Below are 26,601 nucleotides of genomic sequence, written 5' to 3'. Positions count from 1 at the left end.
TTATAATAATAATTAAATATTTGAAATAAATTAGCATTAGGAGCCTACATACATTTAAAGAATTAAACATATCATTAATAAATTTAAAAAATATTACATAACATTTCATTAGAAAAGAGATAATATTTTTTTGTGTCAAGTATATTTTGAAGAAAATAAATAAAGTTAAATAATATTATAATTCTAAAACAAACATAAATAATATTGTTAGATAATTTCTTAAACATGAATGACTACATAAGAAAATCGCTCCATATTTACTCCCGCCCTCTCTTTCAAATTTGTTTATCGATGCAGACCTGTGCCGAAAATCAAGAAAGTACAGATGATTTTTTTTTTGTCACAGTATGTCAAATGTAATTATACTCTTTGAATTATGCTATGCTAAATATAGTGTTGGAGTAAGTGGAGATTTAGTCTATTTCTATTATTTATCATGCCTAACTGTCGAAGCTCTCATTTCTTTTTTAGTTGTACATCTTTAATCAACTATTAATTAAACTTATGTATTAACCATGTAAAATCTCTTTAATACCACAAAGACGCCAAAATGATAATTACAGTGAAATGTTCTTAAAACATTACTTTAGTAACTTGATAAATAAATCAGGTTATGATAACCTGATTTATGATTACTTGCTATAACAAGAAAGAATACGCTAATAATGTAGAAATTCTTATAAGTGATAAATCAGAACACAATACGCTCTAAAGAGCATAACTGTGGAGAAAGTAATTTTATTTAACCAAGCAAAGGAGACCAAACAAAATTTAAACCCATAGTTCTCAATATAGATGACAAAGCAAGTCATTGGATTCAACATATCCTAGATACCACCATGTTCACTCAAATAGAAATGTAAAAATGCTTTTAAATCCAAGAAAGGAATTAGGTTGGCTAATTTCTCCAACTTGTACTGAAGAAATGCCCTCTTGTTCCTTGAAACTTGGAGAACGTAGTGGATATCCAACTTTATTCCTTATAAAGTAAGCATCTGCAGCTGACAACAATCTTGATCTTTCCTCTGCATCTTTTCTTGAGGTTTCCATAGAAAGATCAGTTTTTTCACTTGTACCAGGGGTGTGTCCATGAAGAGTTAGATCCTCAACCTCTTCAATTTGTTTACTTGCTGAATTATTCGTAACTTTTGTTGGAGTTGTCTCTTGAAACCCAAAGCTGGAAGAATAATGCTCAGGTTGGTGAATTATGCAGGTTCCATTGGCCACACTGTGTAACTTGTCTTCTGTGTTCTTCACATTCTCAAAGCTGTCGAACATCTTAGAATCTATAGGGTTATATTTGAATATCGTTTCTTCAGCAATTGTTTCAGATGGAACACTCCCAGTTTCAAAGAAAAGCTCACCTACAACAGTATAATTTGATGTCAGCCTGCATATTAATCTACAGATATTAGCGCCAATGACTTTGTATATTACCTCTCTCATCAGGCAGGTAAATGGCATTAGAGACGTGATGGCTATATGGTATCTGATCTTTGTTAGAAAATGGTCTATTTTCTTCTAGATCAATGTATTCTGCAGATTGAATGACCATGTTGTGACATGGGACTTTGGTTCTTCTCAATTCTTCAGATACTCCTACAGCATTCTCAAGAAGAAGCTGCTTCTCGCGAGTGCGCTTTCTGATGAGATTCAAAGTCTCTAATGATGGTAAACGTGTACCTTTCAGTGAGGTCAAAGCAGGGAGGTTTTTAGCCTTTTCACGTATATGGTCAAATATTGTATTTTCGTTTATGATTCTGCATTCATCATCTTCAACCGCAGCAGCAAGTACCACTTCATTGATATATATACAGCAGAAGTCAGTAACACATTGAAGTACATTAATCACAAAACATGTGAACTTAAATTGCTACCTTCGTCTAGATCTTCATCTATTAGCTTGAAACTGGGCCTGATAACAGAAACAAGAAGTCAGTTAGTATTCAGTGTGGAAGTAGATTCAACCTGTCATACATGTAAGAGAGAACGATAGAATCTGGAACCTTCAGTTTCCCCAAAACATATACCACACAATTATTTCATATGGTGCTAGCAAATATAGACGGAATTTGCTATAAAGTTCAAACTTCCCTCTCCTGTATAAGGTCTAATATTCATGACCCAATATTCCAAATAAGAAACAGAAATTACAAAATTAGCAGTCTATTGTCAATAATCATGGTTATCATATGCTTTATGTTCATAAAAAGGGAAAGTTAGTTCTCACATGTCTGAGCTCCAACCAGCTTCAGTTAAACTATGAGACACTTGGCATGATGCTTGAGCTGCATCTTGTGTGTCCTCTATGATGCAGGCATCATTGTTCTGGAAGGAAGAGGGTTGCTTGGTTCTGTACTTCATCACAAAATTATGGTCAACCATGTTTATCAATACAACCTTTTGATGCAGATCAACACCAACTGCAGAAAAATGATGTGATCTAGTCAGATAAAACTCAAGGAGAAGGAGTACACATAAATGAAAATATACATAGAATGTGTTAGTAGTTAACTAAATTCATCAAATATCAGATCTGCTTTAACAGTCAGCTTCCCTTGCTGAGGACTCGGCACCATAACTGTCTTGCTATAAGGGCTGTAAAAGAAAACCATAATAACAGGGAAGGTCACTACTAAAAATGGCATTCACAAGAATTTCATGAATTTAATAATATAGTTGGCATAGTTAGGCAGTTTCTCAGGCTTGATTTGGAAATGGGGACCAAACTTTTAAGAGTACCTAGGAAATTCATCCACCCTGCAGCAAGAAAAAAAATCCAAGTCATTCTAGTGGGTAAATAATCATAAAGAAAATTTTAACATCATTAGTTCATAAGTAGAACAGCCAAAGGGAATCATTAGATAGGCATCAGATGTATGACTACTCATACAGAAGTATAAGCTGGACACCTAGAAAATTGACCTAATATAAGCATGCTTTGAAAATCCTAATAATTTGTTGGGAACCTTGTTAATTTCAAGAAAAAGAAAGATATTCTAAAGTTGAGCTGATACAAACATGCTTTGAAATGTTCATACTTTGTTGAGAAGCTTTTGTTTTTTCAAGGAAAATGGTGTCATTTTGAAGTGCACACTACATATTTAAGAATCTATTACCTAATTTTCTCATGAAACAGTACCAGATTATCTTCTTCAATGCCAACCACCTATCAGAAAGTTTTTAACTGAATGTCATTGAGTAAATTCTATAACAAAGTAAGTGTGATGTAGAAAATCACGCACAGGCGAAATGTTCCCTATAATTACCATACCATATCAGCATAATGTCGTTTAGTTGTTTGAGCAGGTTGTGACAACCTAGTCAGTGTTACCATAACCTTGGACTTCCCTTGCCTTTGGCTCTCAGTTTCCTCAACCCTCATCTCAATTTCTGGGGGTAGCGATAGTAATGACTCTTTTATATGATTCCCAAAAGGATATTTTCTTCCAGTGACCATCTCTATTTTCCTTGGATCTGCATCGGAGAGTGAGGCAAATGATTTTACTCCCATTGAATGAAGTGCCTATGCAGGAGGATAAGTGTACATCAGGAGAAACCTTAGGAATCTGTCTGTTCCCAAAACATGGACTATCAGATCAATATAAGCTACAAACCTTTGCTGTCACCATTCCAATACCAGGTAATTGTTTCAGCAAGTATGGACTATCATCCCAGACCTTTTGATACAAGGATTTGGTTAGAAGTGCTGAACTCAAAGCTCCTCGATAGTTCTTCCTGTATAGGAAATACTCTTTCATGCACTTTGCAATTCTATAGCCATTTGCACATATAGAGTTCACGTCCTATATCATTAAAAGACTATTAGCCCATATCAATGCTTTTGGTGAATGGTAATATAATACATGAACTTGATGACAACCTGGCTAAGGGATAAATCAAAGACCAAAGGGTCCCCCGTTAAACAGTCGTTTGCCAAAACAAATATCTTCTCTTCTTTGGTTTGGACCCTCTTTTTTCTCTTCTCTTTATCCCCAAGGATGTGAAACCGGAGCCTATTGTCTTTGTCAATGTTTATGTCATTCAGGAGCTTCTTCTCATTGCGCCTCAGTTGTATCCCTTCATTTTACAGGAAAGTGAGACATAACACCTGTTGTAATTACTCAAACATTTTAATTGGTAGAGTATGTGAAGATACAGCTAAGTTCCTCAGCACGGCAAATGATTTGAAGTGCATCCTCTATGCTACAGTTTCCAGGGGCTTGCATGATGTGCTTCATCGTATTGAATTTCAGATAATATTTCGTCATCAACTTTCCAGGTTCTGCGTATAAACGAGGCACAAATTATGATTTCCAAACATGTATATTAGACTATACTGCATTCTGAAATCTCCATACCAAGAGGCTTTAAGAGGAAACCATCTTCATCTGTCCAAATCAATTGATACCTTGACAACTCATTTACATTCTGAACACAAATATCTGGAATATATATTTTAAGTCAGCACATATGGCTAAATAAACTTGAAAGAATTTCATAGTTTACCAGTGTCACTGATCACCTTGCATATGCCTCTCTAAACGGTCGCCAGTTAGCCCCTTCCTTACTGCATATTTCTCTGGATTCTATATTTTGACTGAAAATTGTTAGGAATAAAACTTTACAGAAATTGCAGATAGATCATGTTCTCATTAATCAGCTCAGGAAGATATACCTTTCTTATTCTAACATACAAAAATGAGCATTTCATCCATTCAATTGCTCCTGTTATATCTGACACGGTCAGTTGAACAATCTCTGCTGTTAGGTGCTCTGTAATACATGGAAGCAATCTAAAGAGAAAGAAAACCACATCAACTTCTTGGTTACACAGTCCGTTCTGGATGCACCCAAGATCGAAAAGCATCACTAACTAACAAGATGAATAGTGACATACTGTGACTCCACCAATTCGCATCCACTTAATAAATTCTCGTACAAGTGAACCTAATGTGTAAAAGAAGGTTTAGATAGGAAAATTAGCAGTAATGATCAAGATGAAGTACAGAAGATTAGCTACCGACTGATGACTGAAGGGAAAGAAGAGAAAAGACAACATAAAATTACTCTAAGTCAATTTTTAACAATGTGGTGAACCTCATATCTATTACAATAGAAGACTCACAGTTTCTTTTCTGGTCATGATTATGACCATTCCCGTGTCATCAAATGGTGGTCGACCTGCTCTTCCTGACATCTGCAATAGTTAGAAAATATATAACTCTTATTTGGAACTAACAATAATTTTACTTTAGATGTAGGTTTCCAAGTGTGCACGAAATCATTATCTTTGAATTCTAGATACAGTACAATTTTGGTATTGCCGAATACAAATGACTTAGCAGAGGAACCCCAGGGAAGAGTAGCATGCCTGCAGGACGGTTGATCTGTCATATTCCATGTAAGTCCCTTTTTCCTTATTGCTGGAAAGAACATGATAGATTTACAAAGATGACATCTGACTAATGAAGAAATCAGATAATAGCTGGTGGACATACAAGTACTGAGTTGATTTAAGCACAACGGTATGTGCTGGTAGATTAATTCCATGGGCAAGAGTATTTGTAGTGCACAGCACTTGAATATCACCATTCAGAAAGAGGCCTTCAATGAGGTTGCGGTCGTTCATGGACAGTCCACCATTGTGATAACCAACTGCATAACACAGATAATCAATAATCTGGAGGGTCTAGGCTCAATACACCTACATATTCAACACCCCAGTTCAAAGGAAAAAAGAGAATGAAAAACACATTTTGTTTCAATCAGGGGTCTGATAGTGCCGCAACAAAAGTTAGGGAGGATAGAACATACCACCATAAAGAATATAAGACTGCATTTGTTTGTCACTACATGATAGTGAAGCTTCCCTCAACCTTTCTTGTTGCTCTCTGCTTTTGATGAAAGGATTTGAATGACCAAAGGTCATTGCTGTCTGAGAGAGCTGTTGTGCTGCCTCTTGTGCTCCTTTTCTGGTTGAGCAAAAAACTAGAGCAGACTTTCCTCTAGAATGTTGCATGAGGATATCTGTACAAACTCTCATGCTTAGTTCTAGACATTGAATAGAACATAAAGGGAGTATAAATTGAAAATAGGAGGTATATGACGTCACAACTAGCTTCTTATGCTTACCAAAGACAAAGTTCTGTAGGCGCTGGAAAAGAAAATCAAACAGTATTGTCAAGATACTAAGAGGTATTTCAAGGTGTAATAATGATAATCTCTAGCTATCCTGTAAAATAGATTCTAAAATTTGACAAAGCAAGACATGAAACTGGATAGAAATGGGGAGACATTCAAAACTTTGAAAGAGTGACCAGAGGTATAAACAGAAAACTGAAAAAGAAAAGACAACAGACAACATACCTTTTCAAATAGAAAGTCATTCTTTGCTGGAGTGTATCCTGCAGACAGAGGGTTGGTAATGCAGAACTTATAAGAAGCTCAGGCAGTGATTGCCCCAGAGGCATGTCAACTACAAAAGGTGCTTGATGCATTTTATAGGCATTATACTGATATGTTTGATTCAGTGTTCTCAATGTACTTCCGTCTCATTTTATCAGAAAGTACCCTCACTCCCAAAATGAAGTACTTTGTCATTTACTTGGCAGTTGGTTCTCAATATTATCCAATCAAAGATCTAACTGGGACCTGCTTTGACAATTTTGTTTGAATTCAACTTTAAACTTCCATTTTTTTAAAGTTTTATACTTAAGAATATTATAAATTCAAACTCCCAAGCATAGCCTGCCCACCTTCCTAACTACTACCAAGTCAAAAAATGACACATGATTTAGGGTAAAGGTAGTAAGCACAAATTAAATAATTGAGTTAGGGTGTAACCAGGACTGAATCAAATTGAACATTCATCTTAAGAATAAGTAAATACCAAAAACTTTGTTAGTCAACTTCACGGGTCTCATTTCTTCCCCAAACCTGCATATTGGACAGTGTATTACAGAACTAAAGTGATACTTTCTTTGATTAATAGAAAGATGGCATATATATAGAATTCTACCTTTTTACTCCTTGCCTGGGGACCATGAGCCATTCTGCTGCATAAATAGAGACTTACAATCAAACTACTATATCAGAGATTATCATGAAATGTTGGCTTGTTTGAAATGTCTTGAAATTTACCAAGGTCATCAATGTTGGGAATGGTTGCAGAAACAGCTAAAAAACGGACATTTGCTAGAGCACTAGATTTCAGTTCAGGTTTGTGAGAAAGCATTTTAATTCTACTGACAATTGCCTCCAAAGCTGCTCCACGAGGATCATTCAAGAAATGGACTTCATCAATTAGCACCAATGCAATATCACCAAAAAAACTCAGACCTCCATCATTTATACGATAACGAGTCACAGCATCAAACTTCTGCAGAAAAATAACAAACTCAATGGCAAACACATAGTTAGCCAAGAAACAGAAAAAGAGTGATGACTGGTTTTCATTGTCTGACCTCAGGAGTGGTAAGAATTACATCAGCGTCCTGTATATCTGTGATTTTGTAGTTCTCATTGTCCCCTGTCAGTTCCAAGCAATTTATCCCCCATGAACCAAGCTTCTGGTTCCAATTACGAAGCTTCTCTTGTATCAGTGCTTTTGAAGGTGCAATATATATCTATATATCAGAAGAAAAAAGGAGTTCGCTGTAGTGCTAAATGACTAAAAGATGATGAAAATTTCCAATGGCTACATAATTGTCTTTGCACGGGCAGGAGTAGGTAAAAGTGGCAAACATCACTGTAAATGAAAAAAGGGCCAGTAAAACCGTGCATTATTGAGGTGCACTAACTCTTTCATCTCAAGGATGATAAAAAGTTGTAGCAAAAAGAGAGTCTGAATAAGATGGTAGTGTGAAATAAAAATAGACAAGGCATGCAGTTAAAACACAGAAAATGAAGGTTTAACAGCAAGTTTGACTTCTTCCATTCAATGGATCATTCTCCTTGAAATTGCAAATTCAGTTATCTTGCACAAAACTTGATAGAAACTTACAGCCTTCAGAGACCCCTTTATGTGAATAAATTTTCCCTCTCCTGAGATAAACCTTGAGAGGAGCCTCAAAATGCATAGTTCAAAAAGCACTGTTTTCCCACTTCCTGTTGGCGCTGAAATTACCATGTTCACATCCGACTGGAAACAAGCAGGAAAGCATTCACTCTGCAGCGAATTAAAATATCTGCATAGAGAAAAACAGTATTTGGAACACTCTCAACTTGGGATACTAAGAATGTAATACAGTGATACCCTAGCGATGTGAAGCTGATGATCAAACAGCCATCTCTACAGTTTAACTTGTGACCAAGGGCAAATAAAAAGAGCCAGCAATCAGCATTGAGGCATTTCTAGGAGTCTGGAAACAGTGTACAAGCTCTGTGGCTAGTATATGTGTAGTGGCTTCCTAAATGATTTACGTCACATCAACAATAACTACTACACCTCAACCCTAAACTAGTTCAGGTCAGTATATGATTCCTCTGTCTCTCTCTCCTTATATATATCCCACACATATCATTTAAATGCTCAATGACAATTATTTACCTCAAAAAATTAATAAGTCAATCTCTATACTAGAGGTTCTCTATATCCACTTTTACAAATTTCAGGTGATGCCCATATCGCAGTAGGAGAGTGTGTAACTTCTTCATTTCAAGGATTCCAATACAATAAGCGCACTTGAACATTCAATGGACAGTGTTGACGAACGAAAGTCTTAATAAAATATTCACAAAATATCTCATAGAAACAATAAAATTTTCTAGCACTAGTATATAAAGAAGTGCATAGAAATTCGATTGATAGGATACTGAACAGAGTAGTACCTGAAACTGAAAGTTGAACGGAAAACAGGAGGCAAGTCCAATACGGACTTAAGCGCATAACCATCCATGATTATCTAATTTCCTGATAAAAATGTATGTCAACAGATTTCACCTCAATGAGAAAGCGAAAATACATTAGAAACAACAGATAATCAAAATCACATTATCACCATCACAATTATCATTCGCCAATATGGACTACCGCCTACTGAATTGATGGAGTCATGTAAGGATGAAAATCACCAAACATTAACCGGAATATTTATGCCTATATCCCTTTTGTTTGATACATTACCTCTTTTCGATTTGAATAGCTGAAATTAACAACATTATGAAATACTTACTTCGTATTGTACCGTCAAAATTGGAGAAGACAAAGCGTTTCAACTCAACTGACAATTCTACGGCGAGAAAATCAGCGATCACTTTGTACTCTGTTGAAGAAATTGGAAGAAGAAGGAGGAGGAGGGAAATTCAAAGACAAAGAGTAAATAAGTGAATCGAGTTCGTCGTTGGAATAGATCGCGTGAGTTCGGAGAAGGAAATGGGGATAATTTGAAATTGGCGCGTATTTAAATTGGATGGTTTTTTCAATGAAATATATATATGGGCCCTGCAAAAAAACTTAAATCGTATTCAATTTATAAAGGAAAACTTATAATACAAAAGACATAGTATATAAATATGACCGTTAACTTGGCTTCCGTCAGCAACTATAATACTTAACTTTGGATGTGCATGAGTATAAATTTTAAATTGTATAATAGTGAAAAAGTAGACACACGTGTTTGACTTGGCTTCCGTCAGTAACTATAATTCTTAAGTTTGGATGTGCATAAGTATACATTTTAAATTGTATAAAAGTGAAAAAGTAGACACACGTGTTTGACTTGACTCCGTCAGCAACTATAATTCTTAACTTTGGATGTGCATAAGTATACATTTTAAATTGTATAAAAGTGAACAAGTAGACACACGTGTTCTACATGGCATGCTATACGTCGGATGCCACGTTAGACACAAGATTTTCATGTAGGCTGCCATGTAGGATGAATGCGTCAATATATTCAAATTTATACAAGTTTAAGTTCTACTTGTGCGCACATCCAAGGGTCATAGTTGTCAACGTGCGTCAACGTTCATATATATAAACTAATGGGCGAGCGGCAACTGAACGGAGTTTAATTTTCCTTTGAATCATAACTACAAAAATATTACTACAATACTCCGTTAATTATCTCTGAGGAAACTAGCTCATCTCTCTATTAATTAAATAATTACTGATAGGCAGGGTTCTTTTAATTTCTTTACTACTAGTTCAAAATAGTTAACTACTTGAAGATGTATAATTAAGCTGCTGAACTTTGAACAATTTTTTTAAAACTTCAACAATATTATCATATATCCTGTAATACCAACCTTAACTAGTTTAGAATTATACTGGACATAGTTGATTGACTGGTGGTATACTTAATATATTGGAGTATTAATTAGTGTTAGTATTTGTTATCAAAACAACACTATCAAATTCACATGCATTAGCAGTCTACTATAAGTACTATCTTCTGTAGAGAACTTCAATAGGCAATCATATCCAAGATTTACCAATTCTTACAAGGGCATTTACAACTTAGATTGATCAGTGTTCATGTATCAAAATATCATCTTTCTGGGAATTTTCAATGATGGAATTTATCAACGAATATTCATTATTTTTTCTTTCTATAGCCAACTCTTTTTCTTACTCACCTACCAGCCTTTCATGTGTTTTGGTGGGCAGTAGAAGAAAAAACACCTTCTACTACTATGCCAAGGGATTAAAAATAGTGAAGAGAGTCAGTTCCGCTTTACAGCTTCAGGCAAGCATTTCTGCAGCAATGATTCACACGTTTACTCTGCGAGATCATACATACACTCAAATTTACGAGGACATCAAGGCAAATCTAAAAAATCTTGGATTTTCAAATCGAGAGTGATCAAGAATTCTCACCTTTTCTTAGATTCATGGACCCAATTCAATTCAATAGGATCTCACATTTTCTACACCAAGAACGTTCTCTAAAGCTCTTTTGACCTCTGATCTGTATCTGGTTTCAAATAGCTGTCCTTCAAAACTTGATGCAATCTATGTGAGAAGCATTTCTGACCTCATTAGTTCCAAAACCCCGTAAATTTCCGTGGACTCATTGTGAGAACCATCCTGGGAATAAAAGAAATGGGGTTGGTTCCGCACTTCTATCCAACTGCATCCCCCGCTTTTCCTCAGTCCTTTTTCCTTCATTTGTTTTCTCATGTTTAAGACATCTAACCATCTGCCAGCTGAAGCATAAACATTTGACAGCAACACATATCCTTCAGGGTGCTTTTCAGCCAGCTCCGAAATCTTTTCCGCCACCCTTTCTGCTATTACCTCATTTCTGTATGTTTTGCAACCACTTAAGAGAGCTGCCCAAGCTTGAACTTCTGGTTCACAAGGCATTTCCAATATGAACTTCTCTGCTTCAGAAAGACGTCCTGAACGAGACAGCATGTCCACTACACAGGTATAGTGCCTATCGTTCGGCTGTATATTATAGAGCTTTTTCATTGAATTGAAGTAATGGAGTCCTTTATCTACTAGACCACAGTGGGAGCAAGCAAATAAAACAGCTAAAATAAGCAGCTCATTAGGTGTAATGGACTTGGTCCTTTCAAATTCTTCAAATACAGCAAGTGCTTCCTTTGCAAAGCCATTTTCTGCAAGCCCTTGAATCATAGCTGTCCAGGAAATCTCATTGCGTTTGGGCATCCTTTTGAAGATTTTCGTAGCGCTTTCAACATCTCCGGATTTGGCATACATGTCCACAAGGGCAGTGTCGATAAAAATGTCAGAGTGAAAACCAAGTTTAATTGCCTTACCATGCGAGTTCTTCCCCCTTTCTAGTGAAGCTAAGCTCGCACAGGCACACAAAACACTAGAGAAAGTAGATTTACTTGGTCGTTCTCCAGATAGAAGCATCTCACAGAAAACTTCAAAAACCTCATCAAATTTTTCATACTCTAAATAACCTGTTATTAGTGAATTCCATGAGATGTTATCTTTTTGGGGTATCTTGCCAAATAGCTCCTTAGCTTCTTCAAGCTGGTTATTGAGACTATAGCCACTAACCATTGAATTCCAACAAACAACATTTTTCTCCAAGATCGAGTCGAATGCTACATGTCCATCCTTGGTGCTTCCACATTTGCAGTACAGGTCAACAAGTGAGCTACCAATGTAAGCATCTCTCTCCATCCCCATTTTTAATATATGTCCATGAACAATCTTTCCCATTACTAAAGCCTCCAGGCTGGCCAATGCACTGACTACGCTAGCAAAACATGACTTATTTGGTTTAAACCCCTGCCGGACCATGCAAATGAAGAGATTCACTGCCTCTTCTGCATCACCACTCTGACTGTACCTTGAGATCATTGTGCTCCAAGAAACTTCATTTCTTTCTGGCATCTCATCAAAGACACGACGAGCTTCTACCAATTCTCCCATCTGAACATACATGTCAAGAATTGCTGTCCACGAAACTACATCTTTACACTGCATCCTATCAAAAATTGACCTAGCTGAAACAGTATCATTTAGTCTCAAGTTAAACGTGATCAAAGAATTTGAAACTGACAAGTTATGTTCACAACCAATCTTAACAATCAAACCCAATACACACATTCCTAAATTAAAATCACCCAAGTCTCCACATGCTCTAACAATGGAAGTAAAAGTGACAGCATTAGGCGTAACACCAGATTGAAGCATCTCGAGAAACAGCTTCATTGCTTTAAAACTTAACCCATTTTGAACAAGCCCACTGGTAACTGCTGTCCACGAAAACAGATTCTGAAATGGATTTTTCTCAAAGTACAAAATTGCCTCTTCAACTTTTCCAGACCTCAACAACCCCGAAATCATAGTAGTCCAAGAAACTTCATTTCTCTCAGGCATTTCCTCAAACAGTCTACGAGCTTCGTCCAGTTTTCCCCATTCAATATTAGCAGTAATAAGACAATTATGTATAACTAAGTTGAACCCCTCAAACTCCTTCAGCATCTGATTAATTTCATTTGGCTTTCTGGATTTAAGATACATAATAAGCAACTTAGCGGCGATGTTTTTCTGTGATGACACACCTTTTTTTATCAAATGCCCATGAAACATGGCCCCTTCGACTATTAATCTCTTTTCAATGAAGTCATTCAAAATAGAGACGATCTTGTGTACATTATCTTTAAAGTTTTCCCTTGTGTTGGATAAGAGAGACCTCATAACACTTCTCATGCTGAAAGTAAGGACTTGACTAAGAGACTCGAACAACCAAAGTGACAAAATGTATTGATACTACACACAAAAACTTCATTAGTGGTTTAACTACCCGTTATTGGATTTAGCTTGAAATTAGAGAGCCTCACTGATTCTGAAGTATAACCACACTGATAGAAACTTTGTACTAGAATTGGCAGGGGCCGCGCGAACGCAGGCCCCCACAGCAACAAATTATGACGTAGGCTCGACCACTTGGGCCGACCTTAGGCGGGCGCCCCTTCAAAGTGCAATGAAAGTCACCAACCTAGGCCATGGGTCTTCATGATCGCCCATTGACCCCGTCCAGGTAAGTATGTTTCATGGTTGTCCCCTCCTTTATTTTTATATCTCTCCAGTACCTTGTCTGCCATTGTTTTTGCCGATGTGGGATAAATCTCACATACACTATTCCGCCTCTTTTCATCCCCTTGTAATCTTTTGTGTGTTTTTGTAATCTCTTTATAAACTGCAACTTCAACAGTAAATTATAAGATAAAGAGTATATAACTTTTTGAAATCTGCCAAAATGTTTGAGATTTACAGAACTTTTCAATAGAAAGGATCTCCATTTTTCATTAGTCCTACCTTTTCTTTGAGTAGTGAAGGTTCGTTTTTTCTTTTACTCAAATTCTACGTAATTATCACAATTTTATGAAAATGCAGCAGGATGAATTACAGCAAAGCACATGCTCGAGTTGGTGAGCAAAGATGAAGTTCTGCGTCATCCACTTTTGCACATAACTATGTATAGTGCCAAACTCAAACACAGATAGCCGCGGTATAGAAGCGAGGACGGTGATCATAAATCAAGGATTCTAAAAATTTCATCATATGAAACATGAACATTCTTCTTATTGACAAGAAAAGCTAAATACAATACCCAACAATTTCAGCTACAACCCATGTGAATAGAACTTTGTTGATTTATGGAAATGAGTAGAGGAAGACACTACATCACAATTATTAGACTGCAATACTCTCAAACCAAATGTTTCGAGGAATAGAGAGTAACCCACCAGCACCTGATGGGCAGCTATGAGTTCAGTAAGAAACAAATGATGATTTACAATAGTTAAATGATTAACAAAAGACGAGGATAATCAGAACTGCAGTCCAGCACTCACAACTCTCCATCAGCGGTGGGGTGTAACTAAGCATCCTCCAGTTGATATTTGTATTTGAAATGCTATTACCAGCTCCCAAATATCAATGTCCTCGTAGTAACTTGAGTTTTGGGATAATTGAACCTACTGCCAAGAGGCAGTAACTCAGCATTCAGACCCTAATAAGTCAACTGGCATAGGTAACAAAGTCTCTCTACATAACAAAGTCTTGCTAAGCTTCACAAGTATGTCACTGGCGGAGCTGACATTTTCCAGTTCCAGCACAAACTGAACACTCATCTGCTTTCCCGGCAATATGACTTAGGCAATGATTGATCCTATCATTCACAACATCCTGTAATAACAATCTTCAAGAATTAGAATTTTAACCTACAAACTTTCCATAGAAGAATTTCAATGAGAAAACATTTAGCTGTTTTTAAATCAACCTTCTAGGATTAAAATTTCAACCAAACAGCTTTATCAAGGAAGGATGTCAATATGCCAAAACCTCTGACCATCATGGTCTTTCCATGAAAGAAAAGTTTGCTAGTTACTTGACCAATAAGAGTGTTGGGATTAAAATGGGATACTGTAAGGCTATTGTCACAAAAGAAACTCACATTGAACAAAGTATTCAGTAAAAATGAATTCTGATACAAGTGTCAATAGCCTAGGAAAGAAAAGGCAACTGCAAACCAATTAAAATAACAAAAGCCCTAGTTAGGCAAGGACTGCTATAGGGCCAGGTGACTAAGGAAAGAGGGGAGTTTGAGCAATTATAAGGGCAAAAGTTTGAATGCAAACAGCGGAGTAGGAATAAACTAAGGTTTCAATATTGTTGGACGTCATATGTAAATGAAAAGAAAAATAGTGAGAAAGTAAAGCAAGCAAAAAAAGAAGTCTTACAACAAGTAATTCATGAAGGCCAAGAGGTGCTGTAATGACATATGGTACTCCTGGATGCTCCTTTGCAGCTTCAGCTGTTAATGAAGGAATATCCTGAAAAGTGAAAGATCAAAGCCTTTTCACCAAGGTCCTTGGCTTTAACTCTGATATCAGGTCAAAACCTAGCACTATACATCATCGGCAAATTCTACATCAGCTATCACAACTTGAGAATTCAGACTACATAAAAAGAAAGATACCTGGTTCCAATGTCGTCCAGGAGAAAGGAAAAAGGGGCTCACAATAACTCGACGTGCTCCTTGTTGAACGCATAAACTAAATGCGTCTCTGATAGATGGTTCTGCTAGCTCCTAAATGTCATAAAAGATATACAAAGCAAAATGAAAGTTCCAACTTTTTGAGAGTATTAAAAGAAAGGAAAATAGAGATATTAACATGCAAATATTAGGATTTTCTTACTCCTAGCACATTCTTAGTCCTATTGCCACTTCCCAACCATCCAACCTTAAAGGGATCCCTTTATCCTATCAATCTTTGTTTTATTTTGCCAGATTTTCTCATGAGATATTTTAAGATGATTTCTCATACGCAAATTTATATCATTTCTATTGTTTCTTTTCTGAAAAGGTGTATGCTTTTGTTTTCTTTCTTTGCTTTTGCTCTTTAACATCCAAACATATTGCAAGACTTCTCATTTCTTACCCTTCTGCACTGCAGTTTCTTTCCTCGACAGTATTTTAATCCCAAACAGGGTACAAAAACAAAGATAAACAGATAAGGAATCAAGAAACCACGGATCATACAGCAAGCTCTACAACAAAAATCATACAAAGAAGGGGATAAAACATTCTTACCATGTGTGCAGGCTCCACAATGGGGTATTTGGTTCTCTCTCTAAACATTGCTACAAATCCATCTGACAGTTATCATCAAAACTACAACTATAAGCAAAACTTGTGATAAATCAGCAACAAAATTGAAAAAAAAAAATGAAGGGTGCCAGAAACTAACTTAGCATGAGATTGGACTCTTTTCTACGGGACCCATGATCCACAATTATCACTCCGTCGCCTTCTTCTATCCCCTTCAACCCCTCCCTGCTTGAAGTAGCCATACAATACCTCTGAGGTAAATATCTGGATTTTGAAGGACCCTTAAGCAATTTTACAAATTCAGGAACTGCAATTCCTGGTCCTCTAGCTGGGTATGTACTGGTTGAGCTTTCATCATTTCAACAACACAGAAAACATCAATTTAATCATACGAACTATCAGTTAAATATGCCTTATGAACTACTAATACTAATCAAGAATAAAACTTCTATGATAATTACAACATGAAGAATCAGGAGAACACAAGAACTATAAATTACCTCCTCAAACTAAGATGAGATTGTAAAGACAACGAATCCATTCACCTTCTTCCAACACCGCTTCGGTTATTCTTCCATTTTCAACTGAATCAGTAAACCTTGATTATTAAAACCCAAACATAGTAGGAGGAAGTGCGTGAGCCCATTTTTGAATGGCGTAACGGGTCACAAGGCCCACATATCTTTTCTTTTTTTCTTGAACTTGAATGTCATAATTCGAGGCTGTACATTAATTGATAGAATTTTGGGATTTTTTTCTTACCAACTTTAATTATGTCAGTAGAAATTATTCTACTGAATCATTAAATTATTTATAATTTATTCATTTTAATTAGTTGATTTTGATCAATTTTTTTATTATAAATGATTTAAATTGTGTTCGTATTATAATAATTTTTAATAAAGAACGAAGACAAACTATGTTAGTCTCACTTATTTTCTAATGTGTTTAAATGACTTGAAGTAAAACATAATTATTCTCAATCATTTTCACTATCAATTAGACTAATGAATTCTCAAACAACATATACATACTCTATCAATACCCCTCAAAAATTTGATACCACATCACCCAATGGTGTTTGTTTAAAAGGAACAAATTATCGCGATTCAATGATTCAATAGGAAAATATCATAGTTGAGGTACCTGAAAAGAAAAACTCAACAAATTTAAAAATGTGTTTATGTATTTGGCCTTGATATAATAATACTTAAAAAAAAATAGCTATTAAATTTACTTATTTTTTATTTATTAACTAGTCCAATTCAATTCAATTTGGGAAAGATTGTCTTCAATTCTAACATGTTTATTTAATTGTACATTTCAAACTCAAACTACATCATATAATTAAATCCTTTTTTTTTAAAAGTTTTCCCTTAATTCAATAATTTAATTCAAATTTGTTGCAGAATTTAGAGAAGACTGATTTATCATATAATTAAATCCCTTTTTTAAAAAAAAGTTTTGCCTTAATTCAAAATTGTTGCAGAATTTAGAGAAGACTGAATTATCATATAATTAAATCCTTTTTTAAAAAAAAAAATTGCCTTAATTCAATAATTTAATTCAAAATTGTTGCAGAATTTAGAGAAGACTGAAGATGAAAAAGTTGCAATGAAAATTAAAGTATAAAATATTTTTTGTTAATTTTTTTGACGTTTCAAAATTTTGACTTAATACTCTAATATGTTATTTCAAAAACATTTTGGGAGTAGAAAGGGGATCGTGAACTTTTTTTATTTCATTGGAGAAATAGTCTCCTAACAATGTTAGTGGATGATAAATAAATTATTCAAAACTTATAATAGTGTTATTGTCACTTCCAGCATCAAAGGGGTGCGTCATGTGCATGTGAATGCACATCACAAATAATACTTTTTTGCTCACTATTGTGTCACAGCATGCAAAATTTATTAACTTTTTATATTTGTATTCTATATAGAAACTAAGTGATTTTTTACCGATATTACTAGTCCATGTTCCAATTAGTGATTTTTATGGGCACACATTTAAGTGAGTGATGGCAAACAAAAAAAATTGAAAAAAATATCTTCGTTTTTGTGCCAGAGGGTATTGTTTTCTCAATTACCTGTAGCTTAGTCTATAAATTAATTATGGTTATTTATTTTTAGACAAAAATACATACAAGGATGAAAATTAAGGGCATCAATTATTAATGAAGTACTCCAAAAGAACCAAACTAGTACTATTAATGAACTAAATAAATGTGTTGGTAATGCTACCTACCTATTACATGCATTTCTCGATTATCTATCGAGAGAGATAACAGTATAGCCAACTAACACGTTAAAAATTTACACTAAATTAATATAACATATAATTTACATTAACTTTTATTGTCTAATCATAATTTACTTATACAAATCCTAGACTGTTTTGGAGCAAAGATTTAAAATAAATAAATGAAAAAATCCCATATTCAACAATTAGAATGCATAAAGAAAAATATTGATATAATCTAATATATTGTTTTAAAAAAAAATAAAAATAGATTGATTTATTTCTTTTGTATCATGCAATTAAAAACATAATTTAAAATATTATTAATTTTAATTATGAATTTCTAAAATGATAATTATTTTAATAAAAATGACTATTAATTTAGAACAAAAAATATACAATATTTGAACGCTATAAATTTAATTGTACTAATGTTATACTCTCCCTCTGTTTCTATTTATATGTTATTCAATTTTAAATTTCACGTTTCTTAAAAATTATGTAGTTTATCATTGTATTCTTGTCTGATTTTCTCTTATAGTCTAGATTTTAAATCAATAAATATACGTTAATATTTTTTGATTAATTAATTTAACCAATGCACATAAACTATTTATTTAATTTTTCTATATTGATCAAATACATATTTTTAAGATTAATAACTCTCATGGTAAAATAAAAAAATAATGTTATTTATATTTTAAGAATGACGTATAAATAATAACGGAGCGCGTAAATGTTTGTGTTGGGTTGGTGTGCGTTTTGTTGTCTCATCAATTATCTCCTAAGCAAGTCAAGCACCTACATGAACATTAGTTGGCCTTAGTTGTGCAGTAACTTTCAAGCATGGATTCTATTACTTCATCATTGATGTTTTGTTTATTTTTTGGTTGAAAACAAGTCAATAAATATTATTTTTTCTTTAGTTAAATAGGAGATTATTTAGTTGTGTGTTTGATTGTAAATATTACCTAATTAATTTTTAAAATTGTTTTATCTCATTATTTCTATTATCATAATGACCAATTATTATATCCATGAGCCAAATCTTGAATTCCATATATGTTTCGTAATATTTAAAGTGTATTAATTTTCTTCCTATTTGAAGCAAGAGTGCAGCTATTTAATAATACAATAAAAACTTGCCATGATTTTTTTATTAAATGAGTGATGAGTTGTTATTTTATAGTATTACCTTGTGATTATTGCTATTTTCAGTTTTTGTGGTTATGTACTAATTAAAATGTGTTATTGCTTTAACCAAAAATAATAAATTTCTTATTATTTTCTTGATTTCATATTAGTTCGATCTTTTTCTATTTTACGGAATATTTAAAAAATGATAACATTTAGAAGTGTAAATTATAAAGTAATCAACAAATATTGAAAAGTAAAATGTCTTTAAAATGGTGGGAAAACTCAATAATAAGGAAGGTATATGATTTGAAATAAATCTATCTTATCTTCAATTAAATTTAAATTTATATATTATAAAATAAATTTTTAAAATTAATACTTTTCATAACTTTATTTAAATATATAAATTTAAATTCAAAAAATAAAAGCGAGAATAATCTTCAACTACCCGTAGGGGGTAACAATTTAGTAATTATATTTGGAACTTAGTAGACATAGGGTGAAAACATTCGCTGAAAATATAGAAAGCTGCGAAAAAAAAGAAAAAAAAAAGATAAAAGAAGATCAATTTTGAGTAAAAGCAAAGTAAGTGTGCAGTGGCCCTCAAAGTGGAGGCAGATTTGGTGGCAAAGAGAAAATCGTTTCGCCATTAAAGCAGCCATTGAAAAGGGATTCTCATTCTCCCTGCAATTCACGCTATCCAATATGTATTAAGCTTATCTTTTACTCACTCAATACTACTTGTAAGCTTAGTCAAGACTCAAGTCAGCCCTTCACTCTCACTCCATGTCCCTTTCTTCTTTCTAATAATACAGTGTCGGATTCATGTGAGATAGCTCTGAATTTCTTCCCAGATCCTTTAATTTTCATCTCATAATTAATTGTATTTCCACACCTTGGATCCATTTAGCTACTGAATTGGTATTGAGATCTTCATGGGTAAGTGATTATACTCTACAAATTTATTTGAAGTGTGTGGGAATATGGGCTTGAAATTGATTCGAAGATCCAATTCCCAGAAATCTCAGCATAGATGGAAGATAAAAGTGTTTGCTATGATGTTATTTGTTTTCTTCTTCGGGACTTTAGTGTTAATGGAGACACAGTATAATAAAATTAGAATGTTAGCGTTGCTTTCTGCTCCTCAACTTCAAAACCCCAAAATTGCGTTTTTGTTTATAGCTCGGAATCGTCTGCCTTTGGACATTGTTTGGGATGCCTTCTTTCAGGTAATCAATTCATTATGTGGCACTTGGATTTTTCCTTTTTTTTTTTTCTCTTTTTGTCGCCATAATTATTTTGCTTGTATTATTTCCTTTAGTGTGAATTCTTGAATTTTTTTTGTTTACATTGATTAATTTCTGAGGTTTCTCACTTTTTTTGGTAATTGGAGTGATTTAGGATCTTTTAACTCTTTACTAAGTTAATTAAAAGTGCCATTAATATATAAACTTGCAATATTAGTATAGTTAACAAAGTTTATATCTTTATGCAAGATGTTTTCTTTCTTTCTTTTTTCGTGGGGTGGGGTTAGTGGTACCTGGATCCTGCTGAGATCACAAATCATACAGAATGAGCAAAACAGAAACACCCTTTTCTTCTTTGTTGGAATCTTAGTAACTCAGTTGATTTGAACATTCACATCCACTTAGTAATTTCCTTCCCCATTTTCCCTTCTACTATAGCCAATTTTAAAATTCAAAAAAAGGAGAAAAAAAGAAGAAGAGGATATGCTATTTCCTGAGTGCTCATCTTTCTTTTGCTAGTTTTGTGTTTGAGTTTAGTGTGATATTTCCTTTTTTAAGAAGAAGGATTGTCAAATATGATCTTTAATGCTTGTGTTAGTGGGCCGCGGAGCTTTGTGATTTTTTAGTTTTATTTGACTATTGCCAAGCTCCTTAAGCAATTGTACTTACTGCTCAATATGCTTTGTTTTGATTTCACTTTCGTTACTTCTTTTTGGACTGTTTTTCGTTAGGCAAAGGTCTACCGGAAACAACCTCTCTAGGGTCAGGTCTACGTACACTCTACCTATACCCATTTTATCCGACTATGCTAGGTGTGTTGTTGTTGCGAAGCTCCGTATTCAATCAACTATCCCATAATCTAGTCTAGTTGAGATCAATGATATGAATCCTTTTCTCTATACCATTCTATTCAGGCTCATTACATTCTAACATTAAATAATTTGCCTTTGAAGGAAAAGTAGATGTCCCTAAAATTGAAGGTATTTCTAAAATTCACACTTACACTGTACTGATATAAGTGATATAGAATAACCATTATAAAAACTCAAAAAAACTCAAAAAAACTCCTGAAAGCCCCCGACTTAATGTTAGATTTTTTTTTCCTTTCCGAGACTTGAAAACAAGTATAATAATAATAATCAAGCCTTAATTCCTATTAGCTGGTGTAGCCTATCCAGATCCATTGCCTCATGTTACGTTCCATTCTCAGTTAAGTATGTATTGATTTTGAGGAATAGTACATCTTCTTAAGACGTTATTAGCAAATCCTTATAGTTGGAGAACTGTTGCAATATATCAGCTATTGGTTCATCAGCTACACATGGGTTTAATTTTGATCCCCCACGAGAAGTTACCTGAGTGTCCTTTGAGAGCAGATGAAATGTGTTTAGTGCCTAGGGTACATTCGGTTGTCTCTCCAATATACATATTGATGTGCCTGTATCTGTTTACTGTTGACTCTGATTTTATTCTTTTCCCCAAATGCTCCCAGTCTCCCGCGCATGCTTGCCACACCACCTTTAGGTAGACTCAGTGAGCTCCCCTCTTAGACCAAAATCTTTTGCTTTCGAACTCTTGCTAGCTATGTAGATTTTTATTTTGTGTGCGCGTGTTTTGCAGGGTGACAAGGAAAATAGATTTTCAATCCTGGTTCACTCACGACCAGGGTTCTTATTGAACAAAGTAACGACAAGATCAGCGTATTTCTTGAATCGCCAAATGAACGATAGTATACAGGTTTTTTTCTGCTTCTGAATGAAAAATTCTTGTTATAGCATCATCATTATTAAGTCTGGTTGGTAGGTAATCTACCCATTGAGTTTCTGTTGCTTACTTCATCCAATTAATAGCATTTATGATAGAAATACCTGTGCTGCATTGTTGTTTGGCTCATCAAAAGTATATCTGTTTGGGAGGGGGGGGGGGTTCCTTACTGTTTTTATTTTTGGTAATCAATATATTTATTAACCACCAAGGGTATTTCCTTTCTGGTTCATCAATAATACACACTGCAGCCTGGCTACTCTTCTTTCCTGACACCTCTTGAGGAGTTTCTAGAACATTCATGAGACTGTTACCAAAAAGTCATACACGTTCCTTCTTTATGTTATGACTCAATATTTTAATTGATGAACTTATAACAACATTTATATTTTCTTTTCTCTTTCACATACTTCTTATGGTCTAGCAATATTTAGCAAGTGTCTTTTCCTTCAGGTAGATTGGGGAGAAGCAAGCATGATCCAGGCAGAGCGCATTTTACTTCAGCATGCATTGATGGATCCTCTCAATGAACGATTTGTTTTTCTTTCAGACAGGTGAGATATAATTTCCCTTTAATATCTTCATTTATCAAATCTGTAGCATAACTGACTCATTTGGATTTACTGGTTAGCTTAATTGACTGTTGATTAATCGGAACCCTAGTGGTAAGCTACTTTTGCAGACATGTACCTGTTAACCCTATTAGTTTTCTAAGCTAAGTGTTTGAAATAGTCAAAACTCTGTCAGTATACACTTTTCAGATAATGATTTAGGTTCGGATCATTGAGCATAATCATAGGCCACATCAGTTTTTAAACAGAACTTGGCAAATTTTGTCTCCAACATTGATATATCTGCAATAATATCCATCATATTACCATTTCTGTTGCAACTGTCATCTAATTTGTTTCATGTTATTTCAGTTGCATACCTTTATACAACTTCAGCTACACATATGACTACATAATGTCTACGCCAAATAGTTTTGTTGACAGGTGAGAAACATTGATATATCTCTGTTCTTTCTCGAGTAAATGATTCATTCCTGTAGATAAAATTCAAGTAAATAAAGCTCCAGTTCTTTTACTGAAGGGCACTAGTCATTCTCAAAGAACTGTAACTTCTGAATCCATTATTTTAGCCAAATATCTAGCTAGCATCTTACACTGATTAGAAAAAACACAGCCAGCATCTTACTTTCACAAATTAAAATGTGGAACCATTTTTGTGCTTCATTTATCTAATTGTCTCTTGTTTAAAAATGAAAACAGCTTTGCTGATACAAAAGAAGGCCGCTATAACCCCAAAATGCATCCAATTATTCCTGTTCAAAGCTGGAGGAAAGGATCTCAGGTATTGGTCTGAAACATGAATTCTAACTTCATGAAATTCAATGTAACTCCTGAAAAGGAAATTCTCAAAGGAGAAAATGGAGCAAAAAACCAAGGTGTATCTTTCACTTTTACTAGTTGTATAGCTTACTCTTTTCATTTTGACGTCTTTTTGCAGTGGGCTGTTCTAAACAGAAAGCATGCAGATATTGTAGTGAAGGATGAAATATTATTTCCTATGTTTCAGTTGCACTGCAAGGCAAGTTACTTTTTGTTTTGGAAACCTACCTTTACTGTTATTCCAAGACCCGGAATACGGATTTTGATTTATGATACTCATGGATGGTCGTGAGTTCACAATGAGCATTATTAAACAAGTCATCTTAACAATTTTTTATTTTCAATTTGGGAAAAAAAATGATTGTCCTTATATTTTTAGATGGATGGAGACTAGGCAATAGAAAAAACATTGTTAAATTTAAGAAAATCCACTGGTAGTAGTTTCTTATGTGCCTCCATTTTACTGGTTGAACAAGTATAATGTCTACCCTCCTAATGATACAGGAGTTAGCTACCCTGATGATATGCAAAGTTCTGAATTTCTATGCTCTCATTGCATACCTTCATATTTCTGTGGAGTTCACCATAATTACATTATCATTGTGCAGAAAAAACCGCTACCTGAATTTTGGCGGGATCAGTATGTGGTGAGTGTCCATGCTGTTTGTGTATTTCTTCTCTTCTATTGTTTGTTGATCTGTTGACTTTAAATTTTACTATAAGATCTTGACATGCTATACCAATCTATAAGCTTCTTCTTCTTTATACTGTTGAACTGTTTTCTAAAGTCTGTTCACTTTTGCAGCCTCCAGATACATCCAAGATTCATAATTGTATACCTGATGAACACTATGTCCAAACTCTGCTTGCTGTAAGTTGTTTTTTGTGATCTAAACCCGTCTTGACAACTTGATTCTTTGCCCTAAGATATTACTGATTTCACTTCAAACAATGATACTGTCAACAAAAATTCCTTTGCATGCACCATTGGTAGCATAATGTAATTCATTCTCTACAACAGCTCAATTCAAGTTTGAGCTGATTGACAATACATTTTACTATTTCATGACCTGATTGAGTACTAATAGTGTTAACTGTTTATGAAGAAGTAATTGCTAATATAATAACCTTGGCAGTTGCATTGTATTTTTGTCTTTACCCCCACAAAAAAAAAAAAAAAGGAAGAGAAGAAAACAAGCACTATGCCTAAATCCCAACTAAAAGAAGAAGAGAAGAAAACAAGCACTATGCCTAAATCCAAACTATGTTAGATTCGGCTACCTAATCCTCCTGGCTCATGTCGGACCTTTTAAGCCTGTCTAAGGCCAATATTATTTAATAAATAAGATTACCTCATCTTGTGCAGTTAGTTGAGTTCAGCTAGAGTAAACTCGGGTAGGTTTTTATATCTCATTAATAGGTTGGGTAATTACTAACTAGAAAAGTTATTAATGGATGGAATTTGAATAATGCAAGAGGAAATGAGGCATAATTGCTCTAAATGTAACCTAAGTTTTCATTTGATACCTTAGAATCAACCTTTATCTTTTTTCCCTGAGAATCTTTTCATTTAATATAGCATGAAGGGCTTGAAGGTGAAATTACACGGAGGACACTGACTCACACTGCATGGCTTATTTTATCCTCCAAGGAGCGTGAACGAAAAGGATGGCATCCTGTTACCTATAAATTAGCCGATGCTACTCCCATGTTAATCCAATCTATCAAGGTACTCTTGGTTCTTTTCATCAAGCAGATTAGTAGATTATCCAGGTCTACTAGCAGGAAACACGATGATCATTTGGGAGAAAAACATTTCAGAAAATTATATCACTCATATATCGACAAGAGGAGAAGATAATGAGAAATAGTAATCCCACTCAGCAATTGACCTCCTCTTTGTCAGCAATTGAAATGCGCATGATTGTCTTACTATATATGGCTGAATTTTCCTGTGTAAAATGATGAATATGCACAAACCTTAGAGATCTGTTGGATTTGACAGGACATAGACAATATAAATTATGAGACAGAACACCGGAGAGAGTGGTGCACCAGCAAGGAGAAACCTGCCCCTTGTTTCCTTTTTGCAAGGAAATTCACACGGCCTGCAGCTCTGAGGCTTCTCAATATGGTTAGTGCCATATTGCCTTCATTGTAGCTAAAAAATCAGTACAATCTATCTTTCAGTTGTTATTTTCCTTTTCGTTTTCTCTAATTTTGTATCTGGTTCCATTTTTGTGGATGGTCATTGTGTCTCTAGCAGTCTGCGCTTGGACTTCACCACGAAGAAATAAACAACGTTTGACACCATGGTGAAATGAGCAACATTTGACATCTACAGTACTGTACCATCTAGCTATTAGAAGATATAGAAAGTTGACTAGCTACAGAAAATTGTAATCTAGCTGATAAATGGGGAAGATGTGTAAGTAGAAAGAAAAATTGTTATGCCAATTTGTATATTTGTAAAATTTTCCTTTATACTCAATAATGTTTGGTCCTATATGTATGTAGAGTGAGCTCAATCCATTAAATTATTTTTCTATTTTTGTTTCCACATAGTAACGTCATTTTATTCGTTAGTGACAAACGGATTACATTGAAAATAGATTGAGCTAAAAAGGATTGGGTAAGACATTCTTTTTTTGAACAATTCTGATATTTTGCAAATAAAAAAATTAATTCTCTAAACTTGATGATTTAAGATTTTGAATAAGTTTATGTTTTAAACACGTTCGATGTTTTCTTTTTTAAGTGTTTGAATGTAGG

At 34.4% G+C, this 26,601-nt stretch overlaps 3 protein-coding genes and 1 non-coding gene across 7 annotated transcripts; 1 reads left to right on the top strand and 3 right to left on the bottom strand.

The window, feature by feature from the left end:
- Window positions 1-655: 655 nt before the first annotated feature.
- Window positions 656-13,625, bottom strand: LOC101251951 (DExH-box ATP-dependent RNA helicase DExH17). Its single transcript, XM_010318993.4, has 28 exons — window positions 10,961-13,625; window positions 8,833-8,906; window positions 8,006-8,189; window positions 7,467-7,628; window positions 7,144-7,381; window positions 7,022-7,058; window positions 6,893-6,939; window positions 6,370-6,407; window positions 6,136-6,157; window positions 5,818-6,030; window positions 5,502-5,658; window positions 5,375-5,426; window positions 5,129-5,200; window positions 4,901-4,950; window positions 4,679-4,796; window positions 4,526-4,589; window positions 4,362-4,445; window positions 4,160-4,285; window positions 3,884-4,080; window positions 3,618-3,806; window positions 3,275-3,526; window positions 3,120-3,169; window positions 2,743-2,760; window positions 2,516-2,598; window positions 2,231-2,423; window positions 1,878-1,915; window positions 1,438-1,797; window positions 656-1,364 (listed from the first exon to the last, which is right to left on the bottom strand). The coding sequence occupies exons 1-28, from the start codon at window positions 13,139-13,141 to the stop codon at window positions 844-846; spliced, it is 5,820 nt and encodes a 1,939-aa protein (XP_010317295.1). The 5' UTR covers window positions 13,142-13,625; the 3' UTR covers window positions 656-843.
- On the bottom strand, window positions 13,320-13,480 carry LOC112940997 (U1 spliceosomal RNA). The gene has a single exon (XR_003245825.1). It is a non-coding gene; the product is annotated as a U1 spliceosomal RNA (small nuclear RNA).
- A 362-nt stretch (window positions 13,626-13,987) lies between the features above and the next one.
- LOC101257032 (sirohydrochlorin ferrochelatase, chloroplastic) lies at window positions 13,988-16,762 on the bottom strand. The gene is made up of 6 exons (XM_004232269.3): window positions 16,550-16,762; window positions 16,189-16,397; window positions 16,032-16,093; window positions 15,417-15,527; window positions 15,178-15,270; window positions 13,988-14,623 (listed from the first exon to the last, which is right to left on the bottom strand). Exons 1-6 carry the CDS (start codon window positions 16,588-16,590, stop codon window positions 14,519-14,521), a joined length of 621 nt encoding a protein of 206 aa, XP_004232317.1. The 5' UTR covers window positions 16,591-16,762; the 3' UTR covers window positions 13,988-14,518.
- Window positions 16,763-17,691: 929 nt separating this feature from the next.
- On the top strand, window positions 17,692-26,377 carry LOC101257325 (glycosyltransferase BC10). 4 transcript variants are annotated; one of them, XR_011214926.1, is made up of 11 exons: window positions 17,692-20,656; window positions 22,295-22,411; window positions 22,892-22,992; window positions 23,362-23,433; window positions 23,710-23,791; window positions 23,948-24,028; window positions 24,334-24,476; window positions 24,635-24,700; window positions 25,409-25,558; window positions 25,835-25,963; window positions 26,096-26,377. XR_011214926.1 is itself a non-coding variant. In XM_004232270.5 (11 exons), exons 1-11 carry the CDS (start codon window positions 20,411-20,413, stop codon window positions 26,135-26,137), a joined length of 1,125 nt encoding a protein of 374 aa, XP_004232318.1. In that variant the 5' UTR covers window positions 17,692-20,410; the 3' UTR covers window positions 26,138-26,377. The 4 variants fall into 4 exon arrangements, 2 of the variants coding, with proteins under 2 accessions (XP_004232318.1, XP_010316295.1); XR_011214925.1 differs by having other exon boundaries at window positions 26,093-26,377; XM_004232270.5 differs by having other exon boundaries at window positions 24,438-24,476.
- The last annotated feature ends 224 nt before the right edge of the window (window positions 26,378-26,601 follow it).

The sequence above is a fragment of the Solanum lycopersicum genome, chromosome 2 (genome assembly GCF_036512215.1).
Source record: "Solanum lycopersicum chromosome 2, SLM_r2.1".
NCBI classification, from domain to species: domain Eukaryota; kingdom Viridiplantae; phylum Streptophyta; class Magnoliopsida; order Solanales; family Solanaceae; genus Solanum; species Solanum lycopersicum.
The sequence above is the reverse complement of the archived record's forward strand: the minus strand, read 5'-3'. Positions and strand labels throughout refer to the sequence as shown.

Excerpts from the sequence above, each read along its gene's own strand:
- LOC101251951 (XM_010318993.4), bottom strand. The coding sequence starts at position 13,141 with ATGAGAAGTGTTATGAGGTCTCTCTTATCCAACACAAGGGAAAACTTT. Across the intron at positions 5,659-5,817 it reads GTCTTATATTCTTTATGGTG|TTGGTTATCACAATGGTGGA; the intron begins GTATGTTCTATC and ends TGTGTTATGCAG. Across the intron at positions 1,916-2,230 it reads GCTGGTTGGAGCTCAGACAT|GCCCAGTTTCAAGCTAATAG; the intron begins GTGAGAACTAAC and ends TTCTGTTATCAG.
- LOC101257325 (XM_010317993.4), top strand. The coding sequence starts at position 20,411 with ATGGGCTTGAAATTGATTCGAAGATCCAATTCCCAGAAATCTCAGCAT. Across the intron at positions 23,434-23,709 it reads CCAAATAGTTTTGTTGACAG|CTTTGCTGATACAAAAGAAG; the intron begins GTGAGAAACATT and ends AAATGAAAACAG. Across the intron at positions 23,792-23,947 it reads GCTGGAGGAAAGGATCTCAG|TGGGCTGTTCTAAACAGAAA; the intron begins GTATTGGTCTGA and ends GTCTTTTTGCAG.
- LOC101257032 (XM_004232269.3), bottom strand. The coding sequence starts at position 16,590 with ATGGATTCGTTGTCTTTACAATCTCATCTTAGTTTGAGGAG. Across the intron at positions 16,094-16,188 it reads AGAGTCCAATCTCATGCTAA|ATGGATTTGTAGCAATGTTT; the intron begins GTTAGTTTCTGG and ends GATAACTGTCAG. Across the intron at positions 14,624-15,177 it reads GCCTTCATGAATTACTTGTT|GATGTTGTGAATGATAGGAT; the intron begins GTAAGACTTCTT and ends TTGTTATTACAG.